At 45.7% G+C, this 19,143-nt stretch overlaps 1 protein-coding gene across 2 annotated transcripts in view; it reads right to left on the minus strand.

The window, feature by feature from the left end:
* The window catches only part of LOC109037463 (nucleolar protein 4), a 119,868-nt gene that overhangs the window by 11,637 nt on the left and 89,088 nt on the right, over positions 1 to 19,143 (minus strand). For both annotated transcript variants that reach the window (XM_072300527.1, XM_072300526.1), the window contains exon 4: positions 7,283 to 7,334. In XM_072300527.1, the coding sequence (XP_072156628.1) occupies positions 7,283 to 7,334 (52 nt within the window). The remainder of the gene's footprint in view (positions 1 to 7,282; positions 7,335 to 19,143) is intronic.

Raw genomic sequence — 19,143 nt, forward strand, 5'->3', positions numbered from 1 at the left:
TATAGCATATTCCATTGCAAATTTCAACCAATAGGATCACTCCATAGTCCCTATGTCTTCTTTGTCTACCGCATTGTCTATAAATTTCAATAATCAGTCCGTAGCTCGATGAAGTAAAGTTGAAAAATAAACCTAAAAAAACTGCCGCATAAATAAAAGGGAGGATTTGGGGACCGAAGTCTGAAGCGAGGGGGAGTAGAAAGGAAGCGCACAGTGGATCGAGTCAATTGGAGAGGCCGGACGTAGAACTTTAGACGAAAAGTGCGAATTTTGATGTTTATATCGCCTTATTTGAAAGTTTAAGGGGTGCCTCTAGAAGAAAATTTTATGGGGAAACCAATGGAACCACTTTGAAAACCTCAAAGTTTGGCATAAACCGAGTTATGAGCGTTTAAAGTTTCCAAATTTCGTCCGAGCTCCCTATCGACTCGATTCACTGTGAGGCGGAGGGGGAGGGGGAGGCTGGAGACGAAGACTGGCGGTAATTGCACTCCATTAGAACGTCACGGACGAGTTGGTGAGCGCGGATCGGCGGAGCTCCGTTGCAGGTGGTGATTGGATTTGCATAATTAGTGTGCGGAATGCAAACATTTGTTATCATAATTCAGACTCAGCCTCCGAGTCCACTTCTATTTTGATCTATGACGGTTCGATGTCCAAGTCGATGACGACGAGTGGGACGGGACGCGGACTCCGAGGGACGAACACGGACAAGCGGGAGGAGCGCAACTAAGGACCCTTCAAGGGACAACTGTCCCCACCCTTCGCAAAACTTGAACCCCCCGCGCTAAGTTGCCGAATCAACGATTTCCTCATCTATAAAGCTCCCGAATTTTACCTATCACTAGTGCAGTGCTGCCATTGTATTTTATCAAAAGATTAGGAAATGATTCCGATTTCCGGAAACATACACTGGTAAATAAAATCTCTTGGACCAATGCCGCGGTGCATTGACTTAAGAGTGCAGTTTCTTGTCGCCGGATTTAAGAGTCTTGAACTCTTGTTTCAAGAGGATTTTGCATTGATTCAAGCGGATTCTGCATTGAAACAAGAGTCCAGACTCTTAAATCCGGCAACAAGAAACTGCACTCTTGAACCAAGAGGTTTTTTTACCAGTGTATTCCGATTTGCCAAAGTTCCGAGAAAAAGTCCGGGGGAAAATTCCGAAATACACCCGGATTTAGTTCCAAAGATCGTCAAATTTAATCAAAAAGTCCCTAAATTTAATCAATTAAATGGTCAAGCTGGCAAATTTCGAGGAAATTCCGAAAATAGCTGAAAATTCCAGGGATTCAGAGGATTCCGGGAAAAGTTTCGAATTTGGGAATTAATTCCGGGAAGTGACAGCACTGCACCGGTGTCGAAAATAGAGGATGAATAAAAACGGTGAGAGATGTTTTGCATCTCACTCTTCACCTATGGGCTGATTATTGAAATTGATGTACAAAACAATAGACAAAGAAGACAAAGATAAAAATGGGGCGATTTTACCGGTTGAAACGGGTGGGCTCTTACAGACTACGGGGGAAAAGGATGAACTAACTATAGGGTACCTCGTGGGTTGCCGTTAGTTAGTCTATGATTTACTTCTTTTTCTCTTGCTACCGTCCACTTCCACCGATAGGATCGCTCTATGTTCTCTTCGTTTTCTTTCTCTATAGTTTTGTCAACCAATTTGAATGATCAGCCTAAAATTTCGGAATGCGAATCAAAACCACTTCGCATTTACGAAAAATTAGAATCAGCTTTTTTCTTTGCCAAACCGGCCGCGCTGCAATTCATTGGCTATTCATATTAACCCGCTATTCTTGGTGGTAAATAACTAATGAGTGAAACCTAGGCAACACGCGTACACAAACCTCAGCTTCGTCTTGGAGGTTGGACACTGGTTTGCTGGGATTGGACGGTGGGACAGTGGGGAAACGTTTTTGATGGGGTAGACCTCCCCACAACCCGAGGTTCGCAAGAGAAGTCTGCCCTTCATGAAGTTTCCCGATACTCAGAGTAAGTATGCACACAGCAAGCATCACAGCTTTTGGTCCTTTTGTTTATCTGCAGCTGTTTAATTACTCCGGAGTTTTAACACTTTTGAGCTCCTGAACTTCCTCGAGGAAAATATTGCCAAAAATTAACTCATTTGCCTGCCACTCTTCCAATCTTCCCTCTTCTTTCGTCTTTCCCCTTTTACCCCTACTCCTATATATTTCTACTGTTACTTCTCCTCCTTCAATCACAGTTGGTAAGTATTTGTTATAATTTATGTTAGGAGTTTATATAAGACTTTTCAGATGCGCTTTTCGTGATTTTTGAGCCAAGACACAACACGCTTCTTTTTTGCTCCAGAATCGTATTCGATAGCGGTTCGATGTATCGTTTGGTCCAAAACAGTAGAACATATAACCTCAAACCAAAATTCTGAGATTTTTGTCGGAAAAACTGAAAATGAGAAATTTCGTAACACTTTCACTACTCTTGGCCAATAGGTACTCATGCAAAAAAAAAAATCCATCACTAAAAACTGCAAATTTTGATGTTTATTTTGTCATATGGATCGTATTCGATAGTGGTTCGATGTGTCGTTTGGTTCAAAACGATAGGACATAACCTCAAACCAATATTCTTGGTTATTTGTCAGAAAAGCTGAAAATGAGAAATTTCGTAACACTTTCACCGCTCTTGGCCAATAAGTACTAATGCGAATCAAAAATCTATCACAAAAAACCCCGTTCCGTCACATAACTCAATTGACTTTTGAGGCTATGTTTATGTTTTGAACCAATCGATATCGATACAATCTGATCTGATCTGTTTGATGTATCGAATACGATCTGCGGCGATTGGTGACTTCATCATTTTTGGAATCCCTTCACTGAGGAAGGGCCGTAACCCGCGGGAGGTGAGAATTTGAGTGACAGCGCTGGGCGTGGGTTTATTCCGTAGAAAGCTGACGATGCAGTCGGCCGAGGCGGAGGGATCGTATCTCTAGACGGCGGCGGCGGCGGCGCGCGGTTATTGGCCGGCTGGACGTCGAAACGGCCGAACAATGCCAGTCGGTTACCGGTCAAAGTGGGCACGGATAGTATAAAAATTCACTCAAATCGGAGCCGTAGCAATTGAAGCGGATTGGCTTTCCGAGAACCGGTACGCGGTGCAATGTGCAATGTGCATTCTACAGGTCGGAGTCGCAGGTCGGTCCTCGGCGACGCTCGTCGTTATTGCTGTCACCAGGCACTGCCTCTCGTTCAATGATCGATTATCGATACGTCTCCATTTGAAGCTATGGTGAAGAATCGATTATTAAGGTGTTTGTTGTGAACACCCTAACTATCGATCCTTTTCCATAGGTTGGAACGACAGATAAATCGATGTATCGCAAAGCACGCCATGCCGCTGTTCTCGCTCGCTTGATGGACAAGCCGGGTCTCGGGTGAGCCGGAGCCAGACTCAGCAACTCCACGGTAGTGAGGCGGATTTTTGCATCCATCATTCGGAGGATCGATTCATCGAGTCCAAAAGATCGATAGAATCGAATTTGCTCTAGCACACGGAACACTGGTAAAAAACACATCGGATCTAGAACACATTGGATCACTCTTGAAAACATTGACAAGAAAAAGGACTCTTGATTCAATCAGATTTAAGCTTAGATCAAAAGGAAATCCGCTCAAATGAAGAGGCTTGGTTCTTGATGTAAGCTTAAATCTGATTGAATCAAGAGTATTTTTTCTTGTCGATGTTTTTGAGAGTCTGGACTCTAGATCCAATGTGTTCTTTTCCAGTGTAGGGTCGATTTTCTTCTCCTCTGAATTCAATCGAGAGAATCGGTCCCAAACCCCACTTTTTGCTATTAGACCCGAAAAATGAGCAAAAATTGCCGACGTAAACGCAAAAATCAAGGCTTGGAACCAACTTTTTCGATCCGATTTGAAGAAAAACTCTTGAATTCTGACGGAACGGGTTTTTTGTGAGAAATCTTTGATTCGTATGAGTAGCACTTAGCCTAGAGTGGTGAAATTGCTACGAAATTTCTCATTTTCAGTTTTACTGACAAATATCTTACAATTTTGGTTTGAGGTTATGTTGCATTGTTTTGAACCGAACGATACATCGAATCACTATCGAATACGATCTGTATCGCCACCACTGGACGGGTGCCCACCGGAGACTCAGCAACGCCACGGCTACCACATAATCGAATATCGAGTCGGAGGAGAGACCGCGAGATCACCTGCCTTTGGCTCAGCGACTCTTGCATCTCCGGCGGCGGCAGTGCGGGCAGCCGTATCGCCGTATCGGTATCTGCCAAGCTCGGATCTTTCTCTTCTTTTTTTGTTTTCTTTATCACCAGGACAAGGCCATGATGCGGCTCGATGAGGCAAGCCAAGTGGCGGCGTGGGAGGGAGGGGCCGGGCGGGGGAAGCCGCCCGACGGGGACCGCTGGGGGACGGGGGGGGGGGGGGGTCGGGGAGGAGGGGGGGCCTGGGGCTCGCTCTCATTTACCTGGGCCTTAATGATAATTAGCCTGCCCTGCCGCGTCGCACCGTGAACCGCGGGGCCGCCCGTCGCCGCCGCGGCGCGGCGCGGTGTAGCGTCGCAGTGGCCAATGTCCTTGTGACAAATCCACTCGGGAAAATGCTAATTTTTCTTCTCCGACGCTTTCGTGTGACCTCGTCCGCTCGCCACACACCACCGCCGAATCCGACTCCAGAAAAAAATTGAGCGGCCTGACGCGACGCATCGAACGGGCGAGTTCCTCGGAATCTTGGTGTTGGTTGGTGCGCCTCCTTCCGTTAGCCCACGCATCATTGTGCCGTTCTTTAAAATTCAACTATGCTTGAGCGGGTCTATCTGTCCTTACTACTGGTAAAATCCATCTGAGTAGATCTTACGTCTGTGCCATCTGCCATGGTTTGAAAAGTTCAATATAGCATGTTCGTCACAGGGCCAGATTAAGGGGGTGGCCACATCATGGGCCGCGGCCCATGGCGGCAAAAGGGGGCGGCAAATTTTGCAAGTTTTTTAAATAAAGCTATAAAGAAAAATTGGATTCAGAAAAAATAAATACGAACGAGAAAAGGTGACAAAATCTCTCATTTCCTGAGATATATCTCTAATTTTGTCGTCCTTCTGTGATACAATAGACAGCACCTTCAATTAGTCGCGTTAAGAGAGAAACCAAACACGCAATTTGGCCTGGAACGGCGCGACTTAGAGAGCAATGATGACGAGAACTTGAGATGAAAAGGAGAAACGCGCGGCGCGGCGGTCGGCATGTAACACATATTAGCGCCTACAAGACTGCAAGAATACTTCACGCATTGCGCCAAAGACAGTGCGGTCGCACGGTCGCTGCGGTCAGCGTGAAACGCATAGCGCCTACAAGACTGCATGAATACCTCACGCATTGCTAGTAGTGTTGACAGGGCTTTCGCAAAAAATGTATCCAACACTAGTAGGTAAACGTATCTTATGCACCCCTCCCCCTCCGGCATGTTCACTTGATGGTTTTTATTGATGTTTCAAAACGAATGAGAAGGGGGCGGCAAAATACAGGCGGCCCATGGGCGGCAAGTAAGTAAATCCGGCCCTGGTTCGTCATTTAACGTTCATTCATCAGTCAGGGTAAATTATTCGTTGGTGATACGGCTGTGCTTGAATAAGTATTCCAGTTCTTTGAATTTTTATTTTAACGTGAGGATTCAAAAGTGTCGTTAACTAAGTTACACATGTATGGGGGAAGAGGAGGAGGAGGAGGAGAAGGATTTAGATTCGGAGTTAAAGTTAATTTAGTTAGGAGAAGCAAGAGGAGGAGGAGAAGAAAAAGAAGAAGAAGGAGAAAAGGAAGCAGGAGAAGAGAAGGAAAATCAAAAAGAAGAGGAATAAGACGAAGAAGAAGAAGGAGAGGAAAACAAAGATGAAGAAGAAAAGGAAGCAAGAGGAGAAGAAGAAGAAGAGGAAGCAGGAGAAGAAAAAGTGGGGGAAGCAGGAAGAGAAAAAAGAAGTTCAAAAAGAAGAGGAATATGAAGAAGAGGAGGCAGGAGAGGATAACGAAGAAATGGTAAAAGAGGAAGAAGAAAAGAATGTTAGGACAATCTGGATACATGCAAATTATTATGAATTTCTTCGGGGATGAGTGGTAGAGATGAGCAGTAAACGCGTTATCATTATTATTGATTCAAATTAGCCAGATCTGGAATATAGATTATGCATCTCGGCCTCCGTAGATACAATACCTTAATTTCCCGACGAAAAGGCTTTGAAAATCTCGACTCTCACCGATCTTCAAACTAGCCAACGATCCGCTCCTCGCTAATTGGGAAACTGCCGAGCTAATTGCATCTCGCCGTTCAGGTATGCCGAGTTAACGGCGATTTTCGCCGGCTTAAGGTCCGACCTCGAGGACTCGAGAAATTCCGGCATTTCCACGACTCGCTCTCTTGGCACCCGCACCCGGTGACGACCGGTTTTTTAGGTTAAACCTAATAAATACGGGGAGCCGACGTTGACGTGACATTAGCGTCAGCCGACTTATTTGTCAGTTAAGGGTGGTTGCGCTCTCGGGCTCCGAGGCGGGCGTCGACAGTGTCAGTGGCGTGGCGTGAATTGCGATGTATCGATTGTTATGCCATTTGAACCTATGGTAAAGAATCGATTATTAAGGTGTTCGCTGCGAACACCCTGTCTATCGATCTTTTTCCATAGGTTTAAATGGCATAACAATCGATACATCGCAAAGCACGCCACGCCACTGGACAGTGCGTACTTGGTCCTTCGTTGCCGCATGGGTTGCCTCGGCCGCGCCAGCCGCGGAGTGTCCTCCAAATGGCAATCTGATGTGATTTCAGCGGTTTCTTCGTGAACGAGGCAAACATTCTTGACAGGTTTTACAGACCACTCGCGCGCTGCCGCGCCGTCACAAGGCGGACAGGGGGCGGCGAGGAGGGAGGGGCGAGGGCTCCTCGTGGCCTCGCTTGGCGTGCCAACGGTCTTGCTCATCGCCTCATCTTCGTCTCAGGTGCGATTTTTAGTCTGTGTCAACCGATACAATTGGAAGGAATTATGTTTACATTTTTCCTCTGATTCGCAGCTAATGAAATCTCATGCACGAGGCAAAGCGACAGAACGCGGAGAATTTTACGACGAATCTTGGTCAAAAATGATAGGAACATGTTGGGTGGACCCATCTTAATTACGGACGGTACGTAGATTCACCGTAATTTACGGCGAGTCTTGTTTTGGAATCTCTCAAAAATTAAAAATTTACATATTTTCATGAACTTACAGGAAAAGTGATCATCATCCGTTGTCTCCATTTCCGTCGTCATCATGTTCGCCTGAAACAATAAAATAAAACAACTTAAATTACTTTCAATTGATAAATGGTAGAAGAAATACATGTTTTGAATATTATAGCAGAAAAAGACCATACTGTAGACTTTTCATCCTATGTCGAAGGATGAAGAGGATCGAGAAAAACTCTCATAGTCACTGTTCAAGGCTCAAGTTCAAAAGTTGTTCAAGGTTCAGAGCTCTGTCTTAAACCCATCTGCCAGTGGCTGATTTAGGATGTACGATGTATTTGAACGCACTAAACTCCGAAAAACTCTCCTCTAAAAGTTTAACACAGCCGTGTTACAGTGCATTTCTACGTTCTACTGCAGCGATTGAAAACGAACGAAACCCCTCGTAATATACCGTCTGGAAACTTAATGATCAATTTATCAACCTACATACATGCATGAAAGTCGCTCCTACAACGCGCTTTGGTGTTCTGCGACACCCAAACGCCACATGTGCCTATCTCCCTAAAGATTACAGTCTTTTATTCCGGTAACCGTCGTAGTCTCCCGTCGACTTTTCCCTGGTGATGCCAAATCCAAAACTTGTTTGGGTAACCACCCCTCCTAATTTATCGCCCTAACTTGATAAAAACAGCTCCTCTCAAAAGTCCTCCTCAAGAGACTAAACCTCTTTCGCCGCGAGTGGTCACTTAAGCACTTGCCAGCAACCTTGCCTCCGACTTGCCACAATGTATACTCCACCGAACGTACGCAATCAATCCATAGTACACGTACGTATGAAAATACGCACGCAACCCAGTAGCGATGATGTCCGAGATAATTGTCAAGATACTAGTTTGATTGATTGTAATAAGGTTTTAATCGAAGGAGCAGTGTTCCAGACGAGGGCTCGGAGCGGGCACCCGAGTGCATGCGCAATGTGCAATGTGCATGGAGCTGGTGCTTGCATTCAGATGAACGCATTGGCTGCGGGTCCGAGGCACGGCCCTCGGGCCAGTGCGCGGCGAAAACGAGTTTTCTTCATTTACAGGAGAATTAACATTCGTGCTCAACCATGATCGCTGTGCACGGATGATAAAGACATAAAATCTGTAAACAAGTGTTCTTAGCTGAACTAATCTCGGAACACATGCAACGCTCCGAAGGCAAGAGGATGCAAAGCAGAGCCGAACCGTCTAATTAAGGGTTCAAAACGGTTAATACTCCAAGAAATTTAGAATAAGTAATTTATACGGGAATAATAATGCGTGTTCGTGTGATAATTTCCCGGCCGCGATCCGCGAGGGACCTGTGATGTCACGGTATTAAATATGCATATGCGCATATGTAAACGTATTCTGGTTGCAAAAAAAAAATGAGCCATGCTATTTTGATTATTTTTCCAGTGGAAGTTTTTAATCCTAGGTGAGGAATGAAAGCTCATAGCACAGCTTCAGCTTATTTTGTATACAATTTATTCCCATTTCCGCTTCTCTTTAACTGAAGAAAATGCGACGGTAACATCATAACTCACGTTGGAATGATCAAATGTCCACCGAAAATAAAAGTCTGGTGCACTTAGGAGACAGGTTCTCTTTATAGCGCCTCTGTTGAGAGTGTAAGTACAGCTACAACGTATCAGTGAATCATCACCGCAAAAACCGCATCCGTTTTACTTTTATTAAATTATCTTTTGGAATTCACACGAGAAACTGGGGCTTGTTGCTATCTTTGGTGCGCGATAAAGTCGTTAAATAGAATCGTATATAATTTCAATGTTTTTCCTTTTTCCGTGGAAAGTCACACTCATCTGTTGGCTTTTAATAGAGAATTTGCAGGTGTCTGAAATTAAATGAATTTCGTGTTTCAGTGGAAACTACTGAGTGAACTGAACACGAGGATACCCTTGGTTCATGAATTGAACAATTATTGGAGAAGATATGACAAAATGATCTAATCTGCTAAAATACGTGTGTTTAAATGGAAAATGCCGCCGATGACGTCACTAGGTGATGCATTTTCTCGGTTTTAAATCTATTTTTAAACTATTTCCCATACCAGAAAAAAATTATAAAAAATACTGTAAAATCAGCTCCTTAAGCACTTTCAGATGAAGGGATAAAAAATATGCATTTAAATTCTCCACCCTCAAAAGTGCTTTTTTGAACTTCTCAATACACTTTGTGCTTTTTTCTTTCTTTTCCGAAATTTTAGATGGAAAAATCCACACCACAACTCTGTAAAAACGTCTTGCCACGGCCCCATCGTTGGTGAAAACGAAGGGAGGGAATGCAGCAGAGGTGGGGTGTTGCGATAGAGGTCCCCTCCGTCGGGGGAGGGGGGGGGAGAGGGCTGAGAAGTCGCAAGACACGCTGGGAACGCGAGCGGCGGGCGGTTAGCTTATCGGCGACCACAGGAGATGATCGAAGTGTGATAGGCGGCCCACGGCCGCGGCTCCGCAACGCGCCGCCCCGCTGCTGCTACGCGGCGCGGCCGGCGCGACGCAACGAAACGCGGAGCAATAAGGTGGCACCCGCTTGCGGCGCAACCGTACACCGTTGTCAAGCACCTGGTTCAATATTAGATTTGAAAGAAGCGGGGGTGTCCAGTGTCGGTCTGGCTCGAAAATTCTTGAGGTGCTGGTATATTTTGGGGGCCCCTCTTTTCGAGTGCGCCGCCGCGCCCCCCCCCCCCCCCCCTGTCTAATCAAAACTCTTCCTTAATGTAGGTTCTTCATGTTTTGGAGGCCCCCATAGGCGAGCTGCCGGGGCTCCCTGATCTACCTGTCAGAATTTCTAAGGTGCTGAAGTACCCTAGCACCCCAGGCCAGATCGCCTCTGAGGGTGTCATTGATGATTCGCTCGAAGAGGAGAGAGGGAATGGAATTCGCAGAGAGACCTTCTGCTAGGACATGTAATGGGTCTGTTGCACCCATGAGATACAGCTGTGCGCGTAAATTGTTCGGGGTAAAATGGCACAAAACTTATGATGGTAATATTAAAAAGGCTGAAATCAACTTCTGAGTGCGTAAATTTGTGTAGTTTGGAACACGCCTTTTCAGAATTCCCGCGTCTACCTAGCTCAGACAATGGGCACTTGAAGAAATTGTGTGCCAAACAACACAAATTGTCCATTAAGGAGTGGATTAAAGACTTTTTTAATGTGACCATCGTAATTTTTGTGCCATTCCTTGTGTGCAACATACCCATTCGCGGTATAATCCTTCCTCCCCGCGGAAATTTCTTTATAAAAATGGCACTAATAGTTTTATTCAAAGTTCTTCACTTACCTTGAGGCACCTTTCCAAGGTTGAGTCTAAAATGATAATGTACTGACACTTTTTAGGAGTGCGCGACTTTGCATCCACCTGCGATGCATCAACCCTTATGTAACTTCCCTAACCTAATATAACTTAACCTACTTAACCTAACCTAACCTAACCTAACCCACCTAACCTTACCTAACCTAAACTAGGGGCTGGGTGGATGCATCGCAGGTGGATGCAACGTCCTGATCCCACTTTTTTGACGGGTCGGTGAGGAGACCGGCCCTCAATGGGCGATGGGAGGACCTTGCGGCGCCCAATTTGGCAGCGCGGGGCGGGTTTCGAGATGGTCAGCTGGCGGGGCCGGCTCTCTCAAGAGCGGCGCAAGGGAACCCCACTCGCGTCCTGGCCCGGGCCCCGCAGCACCAAATAAGGTCTCACGCCCGAATCCCGCGCCGCGACGCGAAGCCGCTCTCCCGACTCCCATGCGTCGCGACGCGAGAGCCGCATCGCATCGGGCGCGCGGCGATAATACGGGGGCCCGCCCGACCGGGACCGACCGGGCCTGGGATCAGGACCGAGGTCCGCGAATGTCAACATTGTGCTGGCCCCTCGTGCCGCGTACGCAACTGAATTGCTCCTGGCTCGCGCGAGGCGCGTTGTGCAACGCCCGTGTAGAAATGTCATTGCATAAACATCCTCAAACCTCAGTCGCGGTCTGTTCGCACATGCACGAGCGCTCCTCTCACACCTACCTTCCCGGGGTGCCCTCCTCCGACCCCTCCCTCTCCTCCCCACCGCGGTTGCCGAACCATCGCCCGACCCGCCATTCGGCCGGCTTTGAAGGAAAAAATGAACATCGAAAAATGTTGTCGAAATAAAAACAAAAAAAACGCTGTTTTCGAGCCGACTAAACCAGTTGCTGCCATGCGCCGCGTCCAAATCGGAGTTGGACACGACTAAATTGGACGGATTTACTCGGGATCAGCCTGAGTACATCGGACATTGCCTAATTTTCCCTGTTAATGTATTTTTTGATAAAAAATTCGATTAAAGACTTTCAATAAAACACTGAAACACGAACACTTAAAAATTTTAAGGGATGATTAAATGCTCACTTCATGCATTCATGCTGGGGCTGAATCGAGTTCATTCTCGTAACAATCTAACTCAAAGGCAGTCCCTTAATACTAAATACGTATCAGATAATTTCAGCGTTACCTGCAAGTTAGCAGACAGATACACTGCAAACTGCAGCAGGTGCATTGGGCTTTATACTATGCTCGCTGCCAAATAATAGCCGATTACAGAGATGTCTAACTCCCTTTACTTGTAGTTTGATTTGCATTATTGATTTTTAAGTTAGGCGTCCCAACAGTGCCGGTCTGGCTCGAAAATTCTTGAGGTCCTGTCCCTTTATGGGGACTCTCCTCTCAGGTGGGGACCTCCTAATTAACCTTAAGTCTTCGTTTATGTGGGTTTTCAGTTTTATTGGCCCTAGGGAAATTCCGCCGGGGCCCTCTGAGCCACTCGTCAGAATTTCTAGGGTGCTGAAGCATTCAAGCACCCCTGGTCAAACGTCCCATGCGTCCCAACAAATACAGTTATTCGCAGCACCTTTACTGACTTGAATCTTGAGGGACTTTTTTCTTTTTGTGCAATGGAAGTATCAACCTAAAAACACACGAATTGGGCTATTTTTTTTAAAAAAAAAGTCTCCTGATAGTCTCTCGGCGTTATCGAGGTGATTTGTTGCCAGGACAGACCTTGAGGTGAGAAGTCCGAATCCTCTGAACCACGGAGACAAGACCAATCAAATCCAGTCGCGTTGAGGAATCCGAATCTCTGCTGAGCGGCGAGGAGTGACCGGAGCAACAGCAGAGCACAGTGGAGCGAGTCCACGAGAGAGCTCGAACGTAATTTTGAAACTTAAAAAGTGCATAAGCGATCAGTCCGATCCTATCGTCTTGAATCCGATGAAATTGCTGACATCGGTGTCATCAGAGGGGGATAGACCTACCTATACCAGTACGGACCAATCACAGAGCCTCCTGCCAGATTTACCGAACCCACAGTATTTCACGGGGTACGGGGTGAATCCCAACTATGACCCCGGTGAACACCATCCATCCGTTTGGTGCATACTACTTGGGTGTTTTACTCCGAAAACGAGGATCGGGTTCATTCACTGGATCGGATTCACACGCTCTATTTACCCGATTTGACGCGAAAATACGATTCATACGCGGAAAAAGGAGGTAGAAGTTAAGTCCTAACTGCTGGATGATATTAACATTTCCAATTAATTGTGGTAGTGTCTCAAAAAATTAGATTACTAACCTATATGTTGCAATACTTCCCCAATTTGAGTTGCGGTTCTACCAAAATTCATTGGAAATGTCCATAACATCCAAAAAAATTAGGGTAGTACCACAATTTTAGGGGATACCAATAACTTTTTTTCCCGTGTATCTTTGTTGATACTGAACGTAGGGGTATACAAGTGAAACCATCAGTTTCATTGTAAAATTTCCCTCCAGAAGAACTACCTTATATTTAAAATTTGACAAAATAAATCAAGATATTATATTGATCGCCCCAAGATTTGTGGTTTGAAAGAGAGCAGTGGAGGTTAGGAGTCGTAGAGCGCGAGGGAGTGCTGTAAAGCGACTTATATGTATGTGTATGTATGTACTCACAAAATAAATCAAAATTTGCAGTTTTGAAAAAACATGCCCTGCCCAACCTCCCTCAACGGCTAGTTGCAGTTGGACTGTGCGGCGAGGCGCAGCGCGGCGCGCGCGGCGATCCGATTGCGACATCAAAATTAACAATTTTGTGTGCGGACCACTTGGAAACCCGTTCCAGCCGGTTGCGAGGCAACCCTGCAGCCAAGTCTTATAGCGACCCAGCCGCAGCCAGGGACGCCGGGGAAGCGAGCGGGAGCCTCACGGGACCGGGGCCGGAGGAAGGGGAGGGGGGGCTGAGAGGGGGACCGAATCTTGTCGTCAAGTTGGGATCCTACGGGGCCAGATCGGGTCTTATCTGAGGATTGGACCGGCCGACCGCCGTTTCTTCTCCGGCACCCGGCCGTGACATACTAAGGACCGACGCGACGCGGCCTAGCATCAAACCGCTTCACGCTTGTCCCCGCTTGCCAAATTGCAGGTGCTTCGTTGCGGCTGTGTCGAGGATTGCATCAGAGAGAGCTACCTGAAAAAGCATCAGTGGTAGATTTGCGGGACAAGGCTGCAAGCGGGAGTATGCGAGGAGAGGAGGAGAAGGGGACGCTGAAATCTAGCGGGAAGTTTCTTTGAAATACGGGTGGAGAAATGGTGCTGGGTCCACACCATTTCGCAGGGAATTCAAAGCCAAGAAGCTCCAAAAATTATAATTAGAGTCAAAAATTAATTTTTTTCTCCCCCCGCAGTTTTGTACTAGTACTCATAATAGAATTTTTTGATTTGATTGATATTTTTGCTGATTATTTATGAGTATCATTCATTTCTCCCTCGAAAATACTAATTCCTCATGATCAGGTTTATTGAAATTGATCCTCAAGAGCCACATAAAAAACCTGAAGCTAATGAGTCAATCAAGGAGCGATGCAGACATGACGATACTCTCCCTAGCGAAGCTCGAAGGAAGCGATGCGATGTCAGCGCCTTGATACAACTATTCGTGTTCGAGAGTTGTCCGGGTTGCATGCGGTTTCAATTGAAGGCGCACCGTGCACCGGCCTCCTTTTCACTCGTTAACAGCTCGCACTGCGCGTCCAGTGTTGAGAGGACGACCGTCCTTTCGTTGAAGTAGTATATCTCGCACCCAGTTTTCTACAAATGGAGGTTTCAGTGCAATAAAATTGGTTTTTGTGGGTGATTTCAATCTCGTTAAATTTATTTTGGGGCCGAGTTAATGTAGACAAAAGATGGACGATAGCCTAATTCGACTAAATGTAACTGTAAAAAACCAAGCCACATTTTCAAGACAGTCAAGTTATACTGACTTCAAGATCATTACGTTTACGTAAGTTGATGAAATTCTCCCATCGAAACATCAAAATTCACAAATAATCCATCAATCTTTAGGGCTTAGCTACAAGACAGTGATGTTACGTACGCACAAATAATGAAGGCCCATGCCTCAATATTCGTCCGAACAGTACAATTCAATTTTCACGACCTTTTTACATACAGCTCGGGTCGCATTTTTAGTGTTTTCCTCTTGTTTAATTTTTGCATGTTCACCTTGCCAAGAGACAGCGGCGCACAGTGGATCGAGTCAATGAGAGAGGTCTGACAAAAATTGGAAACTTCAAAAGCTTATAACTCCGTTTATACACAATTTTGAGGTTCTAAACGTGGTTCCATTGGAATCCTCGTGGAAAGAAGCACCTCCTAAAATTTGAAATTTAATGAAATAAACATCAACGTTTGCAGTCCAAAATTTCATTTCCGACCTTTCTAATTGAATCGATCCACTGTGCGGCGTTTAAGGCCTTAAGGTGGCCGTAAATGAATAGGATCACCTGAGAGAAGATGAGTTGAAGCTCAGGCAGAATGCTGCTTTTTCCATTACTAGAGAAAACTAGCATAGTCACATTAACTGCAAGTATTAATTAACCGCTACATTGTAGGCGATTTCCCCTGAGTCTTTCGCATGGATTCACCTTTTGGGAGACCGAACAACTTCTCAAGCATATCGAGGGGTCAAAGAGTGACGGCAACATAGTAGTCCGTCCCAAGCGAAACTTGGCGAATGCGAGCGTGCCCGCGCCTACCTACCAAGCAGGGGATTCTGAGTTGAGGGTGAAAACATGGAAATATTTCCCCCTGTGAGAGCAGGAGCGAGACGACGCGGGAGCCGGTGCAGTGACAACGAATACCCCGCTACGTGGAGCCATAGCCGGCCGCAGTCGGGACTCGGGAAGGTCAACGCTTGGGAGCGGGCTCGGATATGTGAGTTTTTATTTGTGAATTTATTGCTATCAGTGCGGTTTACCGCGTGTAAATTGATACGAGAGCAACGAGTTTATCATTATGGCTACGGACGCAGAGTCCGGGATTCGCTGGGACCCGACCCGCACGCTGCGTTGCGTTGCGGACCGTCGAAGGGGCAGCTTGGAAGGTGGGATCGACTTGCATCACCGCTCCAGCGCGTCCGACGCGGGCCGCATCGAGTCAGCCTTGACGCGCGCGCGGCCCAGCGCGACCGGCACTGCACTGGAGGGGGGGGGGGGGTGCTGCGCTCTGCAACCGCCGATCGTGAATTTTGTCTTATGTTTTCAGCCTTCTGATAAAGATCTTGCTCTGCTAAAAATGCATCGAAATGGAAGAGGAAGGAAAAGAGAATACCTTGTTATCATTAAAATAATCATCATCATGTTACATGTACAGGGGTCCTTGTTACCCACACCTGAATTCATCATTAAGAGAATTAGGGTCTTTTTTCTAGGAAATGCTCCTTTTCATTGAAATCAGACTCTTATTTCTACTAAGAGACAATTTAGTTTCGTTAAAGAGGAAGTCCCAATGCATCGGCCAAAACAAGGATCTTAGTCTTGAGAAAAAGGTGGTTTTATTCAGTTAGGTGAGGAGGTCCTCTCGTTTTCGGGTAATGTACATCGGTGGAAATTATGCTCACATTATCAGAGCTTTTAACTGATACCAGTAAATAAAATGCAAAATTGTTTATTTTGATCAGAAATCGTAGCCGTACCATTCAAACTCCAAAATAATCTCTGTTTGTACCCTCAAATGCACACACCGTTTTGTTTCCTTTTGACAAAGAGAGATGAACAGTCTTCAACCGGATTTGCTGATGAAAAATGATAATTTAGCCAAAAAATCTAATTTTTAGAAAGATTTCACTGCATAATAGTACGTATGTGAATCCTGCAAAGTTTCGTGTAACGTTCAAGATTGAAACCTCCAAATCTAGTAAAAAATTAGAGTAAAGTGTACAATTAATATTTAAGCGCAATTCGCTCGCTATATCGATGATTGTTCCGGGAAGTTTCACATGGAGACAATTCACGAGTGGAAAAGATACATATTTTCCGAACAGTCTGGTGAGCGTGCGACTGGCGGAGGCCCGATAACCCCCGAACCTGGTCACCGCCCAGGCAGCGCCGATGTTGACAGCGGGGGAAGGGGGAGGGGGGCGACGGCTCCCCAGACCCGGTCAGGGCCTCCTTCGGTCGCGGGGCTGGGGCCGAAGTCGGGGCCAACACCTCAACGGAGCCGCAGCAGCATCGGGATCTCATCGACGCGGAGCGGCGGTCATTCTGAGGGAGGGGCGCAGGGAAAGGGGACAGCCGACCCCGGGGAGGGCGGGGAGGGGGGCGGAAATGACGCGACGGACGGCTCTGCATCGGGTTCGGGCTCGGGGGGTACGAGCCAGATTCGAGGGGGGCCGCCCGCCCGGCGCGCGGGGAGTGGGAGAGGGAGGGAAACACTTGGTGTACCGCGGGGCCCTTGCATCTTGCTACCATCTTCCGAAAAAGGATGCGACGAATACTAATGTTATTAAGGCGACCGCACCGCCCTGCCGCACAGTGGGTTGAGCCAATAGGAGAGGTCGGACAAAATTTTGAAACTTGGAACGCATACAACTTCGTTTATACAAAAATGTGATGTTTTAAAAGTAGTTCCTTCAGGTTTTTCATGAAATTTTCTTCTAAAAGCGCCCCTTAAAGTTGAGGATATGACGAAATAAAGATCGAAATTTACAGTTTTAGTCAAAAATGTATTGTCCAACCTCTCTAATTGACTCCATCCACTGTGCGCCGCCCCGCCCGGCCAGGCGCATGTCTTGAACCGTCTGATGTGTTTCACCGTACAGCCATACGAGCTTCGGTGTATGCGATTTACTAAAAAGAATGGAATAAAATTGTTGCGAAGATATGTTTTTTTTTTTATTTTATTCGCTAAAATTTGGACTAAAAATGAATAAACTAAAAAAATTTTGAATTAATGCCACTGAGCACAAAAAAAAAGGAAAAAAAGAAGAATAAGAAGAAAAAAACTCGAGGGGTCTATTAAAACAGTTCTTTCATGTTTTTAGAGCAGCATCAAATTCCGTTTAGAAACCACCAAAGGGTCGTCAGTTTTTTTCTTCCCTTTTTGCCGAAGAATATTGTTGAGAAACTATTATTTTGTGAACTTGATGTGATTGAAGGTATAATAAGAACCGATGGTTACTCTTTATTTAATGGAAGTGTTTTGCGTTTATCAGTGCGGTTTTTTATCATTGCCAAATTGGGTTGAATTTTTAGCTAACCGCAGGTATGATTGACTTGTTATTCTATTACAGGTTCACATAAAGTTCCTGCTACCACAGCGCTATACTTTAGCAGCGGGAAAACTGTATGTAAATCAATTTAATTAAAGTAACAACTCAATTTTTACAGCATTCTGGCTAAAAATTCAACCTATTTCATATTTTTTTTACGTTGTTGCAACTGATTTGATACTATAAAATTATTACATCAACATATAATCGACGACTAAAGGCAACTTATTGGAAGATGTCTTCTGTGGAAGGAGACTAAGCATGCAGAAAAGCCTCGTTGTGGAAGAAAGCTATGCTGAATGAGACACATTACAAAGCACAACGGCGATAACGGAGCTGCTGTTAGGATGAATCACGAAAAGAGCACGACAAGGAGAAAAACGGAGAAGTGGTTTATCCAGACAGACGATTGAGTATCCGGATAAAGATTTGCGAAAAGGGTTATTCTGAATGGGCGCGAAGTAATGACGGAGCGGTGAAGTCGATTCATGTCTGTTTGTTTCATTTTTTAGCCCGAGTCAATATTGGTGAGGAGAGCGCGGCGCCGAGGCTGAGCAACAGGTCGTCGCCGGAGTCGAGCACGAAATTAATCTCTTACAGGGAAAGCGGAAAGCTCTAACGTATGGTCGCTTGAGCGCGCAGAGCGAGCGCCCGGAAAACAAGAAAAGCTCCGTGAGTTTAGCTCTTAGATCGGGTCAACACGCGGCGGCATTCGTAGAGAGATCGTTGGTTTTATTTCGGCGACCTTCTGTTGACGTAGAAAAACACGAGTAAAATTAACAGTGACGAGAAAGAGAGAAAGGATTGAGTTGGGAGGTGAGAAAAGCACGGAAGGAGAGAGAGAACATGAATTAGAGTGATACAGGATGGAAAGCGGCCGCCACCCTCTATTTTCCCCGTCTGAAGGTCGTCGCGTCGTCACTGGCTCGATCAGTGCTCTGCTGTGCAAAGGAAAAACGCCTTATGAACCTTCAGGCATTGCCAAATTTCCTTTGAAAAAACACGAATTTCCTGGTAAGCTTATGAATATTTTTTCCCCAACTTTTCAGATGATTTTGCTCGCAATTTCACCCAAAGTTCTTGAATATTTCAAGGAAAAATATTCATAACTTTCCTAAAAAATGAACATTTAATTGATGGAAATTTGGCAACTCTCGAATGTCCATACGGCGTTTTTTCTTAGCACGGCAGTGCTCTGGACGAAACAGCAAAGCAACGGTCGGCTTTTCATTTTTTGTTCAAATGTAGGAACTGTAAAACCTATCTGGATTAAATTAACCAAAATATTGAGCATGTAAATCTCAG

The sequence above is a fragment of the Bemisia tabaci genome, chromosome 5 (assembly GCF_918797505.1).
Source record: "Bemisia tabaci chromosome 5, PGI_BMITA_v3".
Taxonomy (NCBI): Eukaryota; Metazoa; Arthropoda; class Insecta; order Hemiptera; family Aleyrodidae; genus Bemisia; species Bemisia tabaci.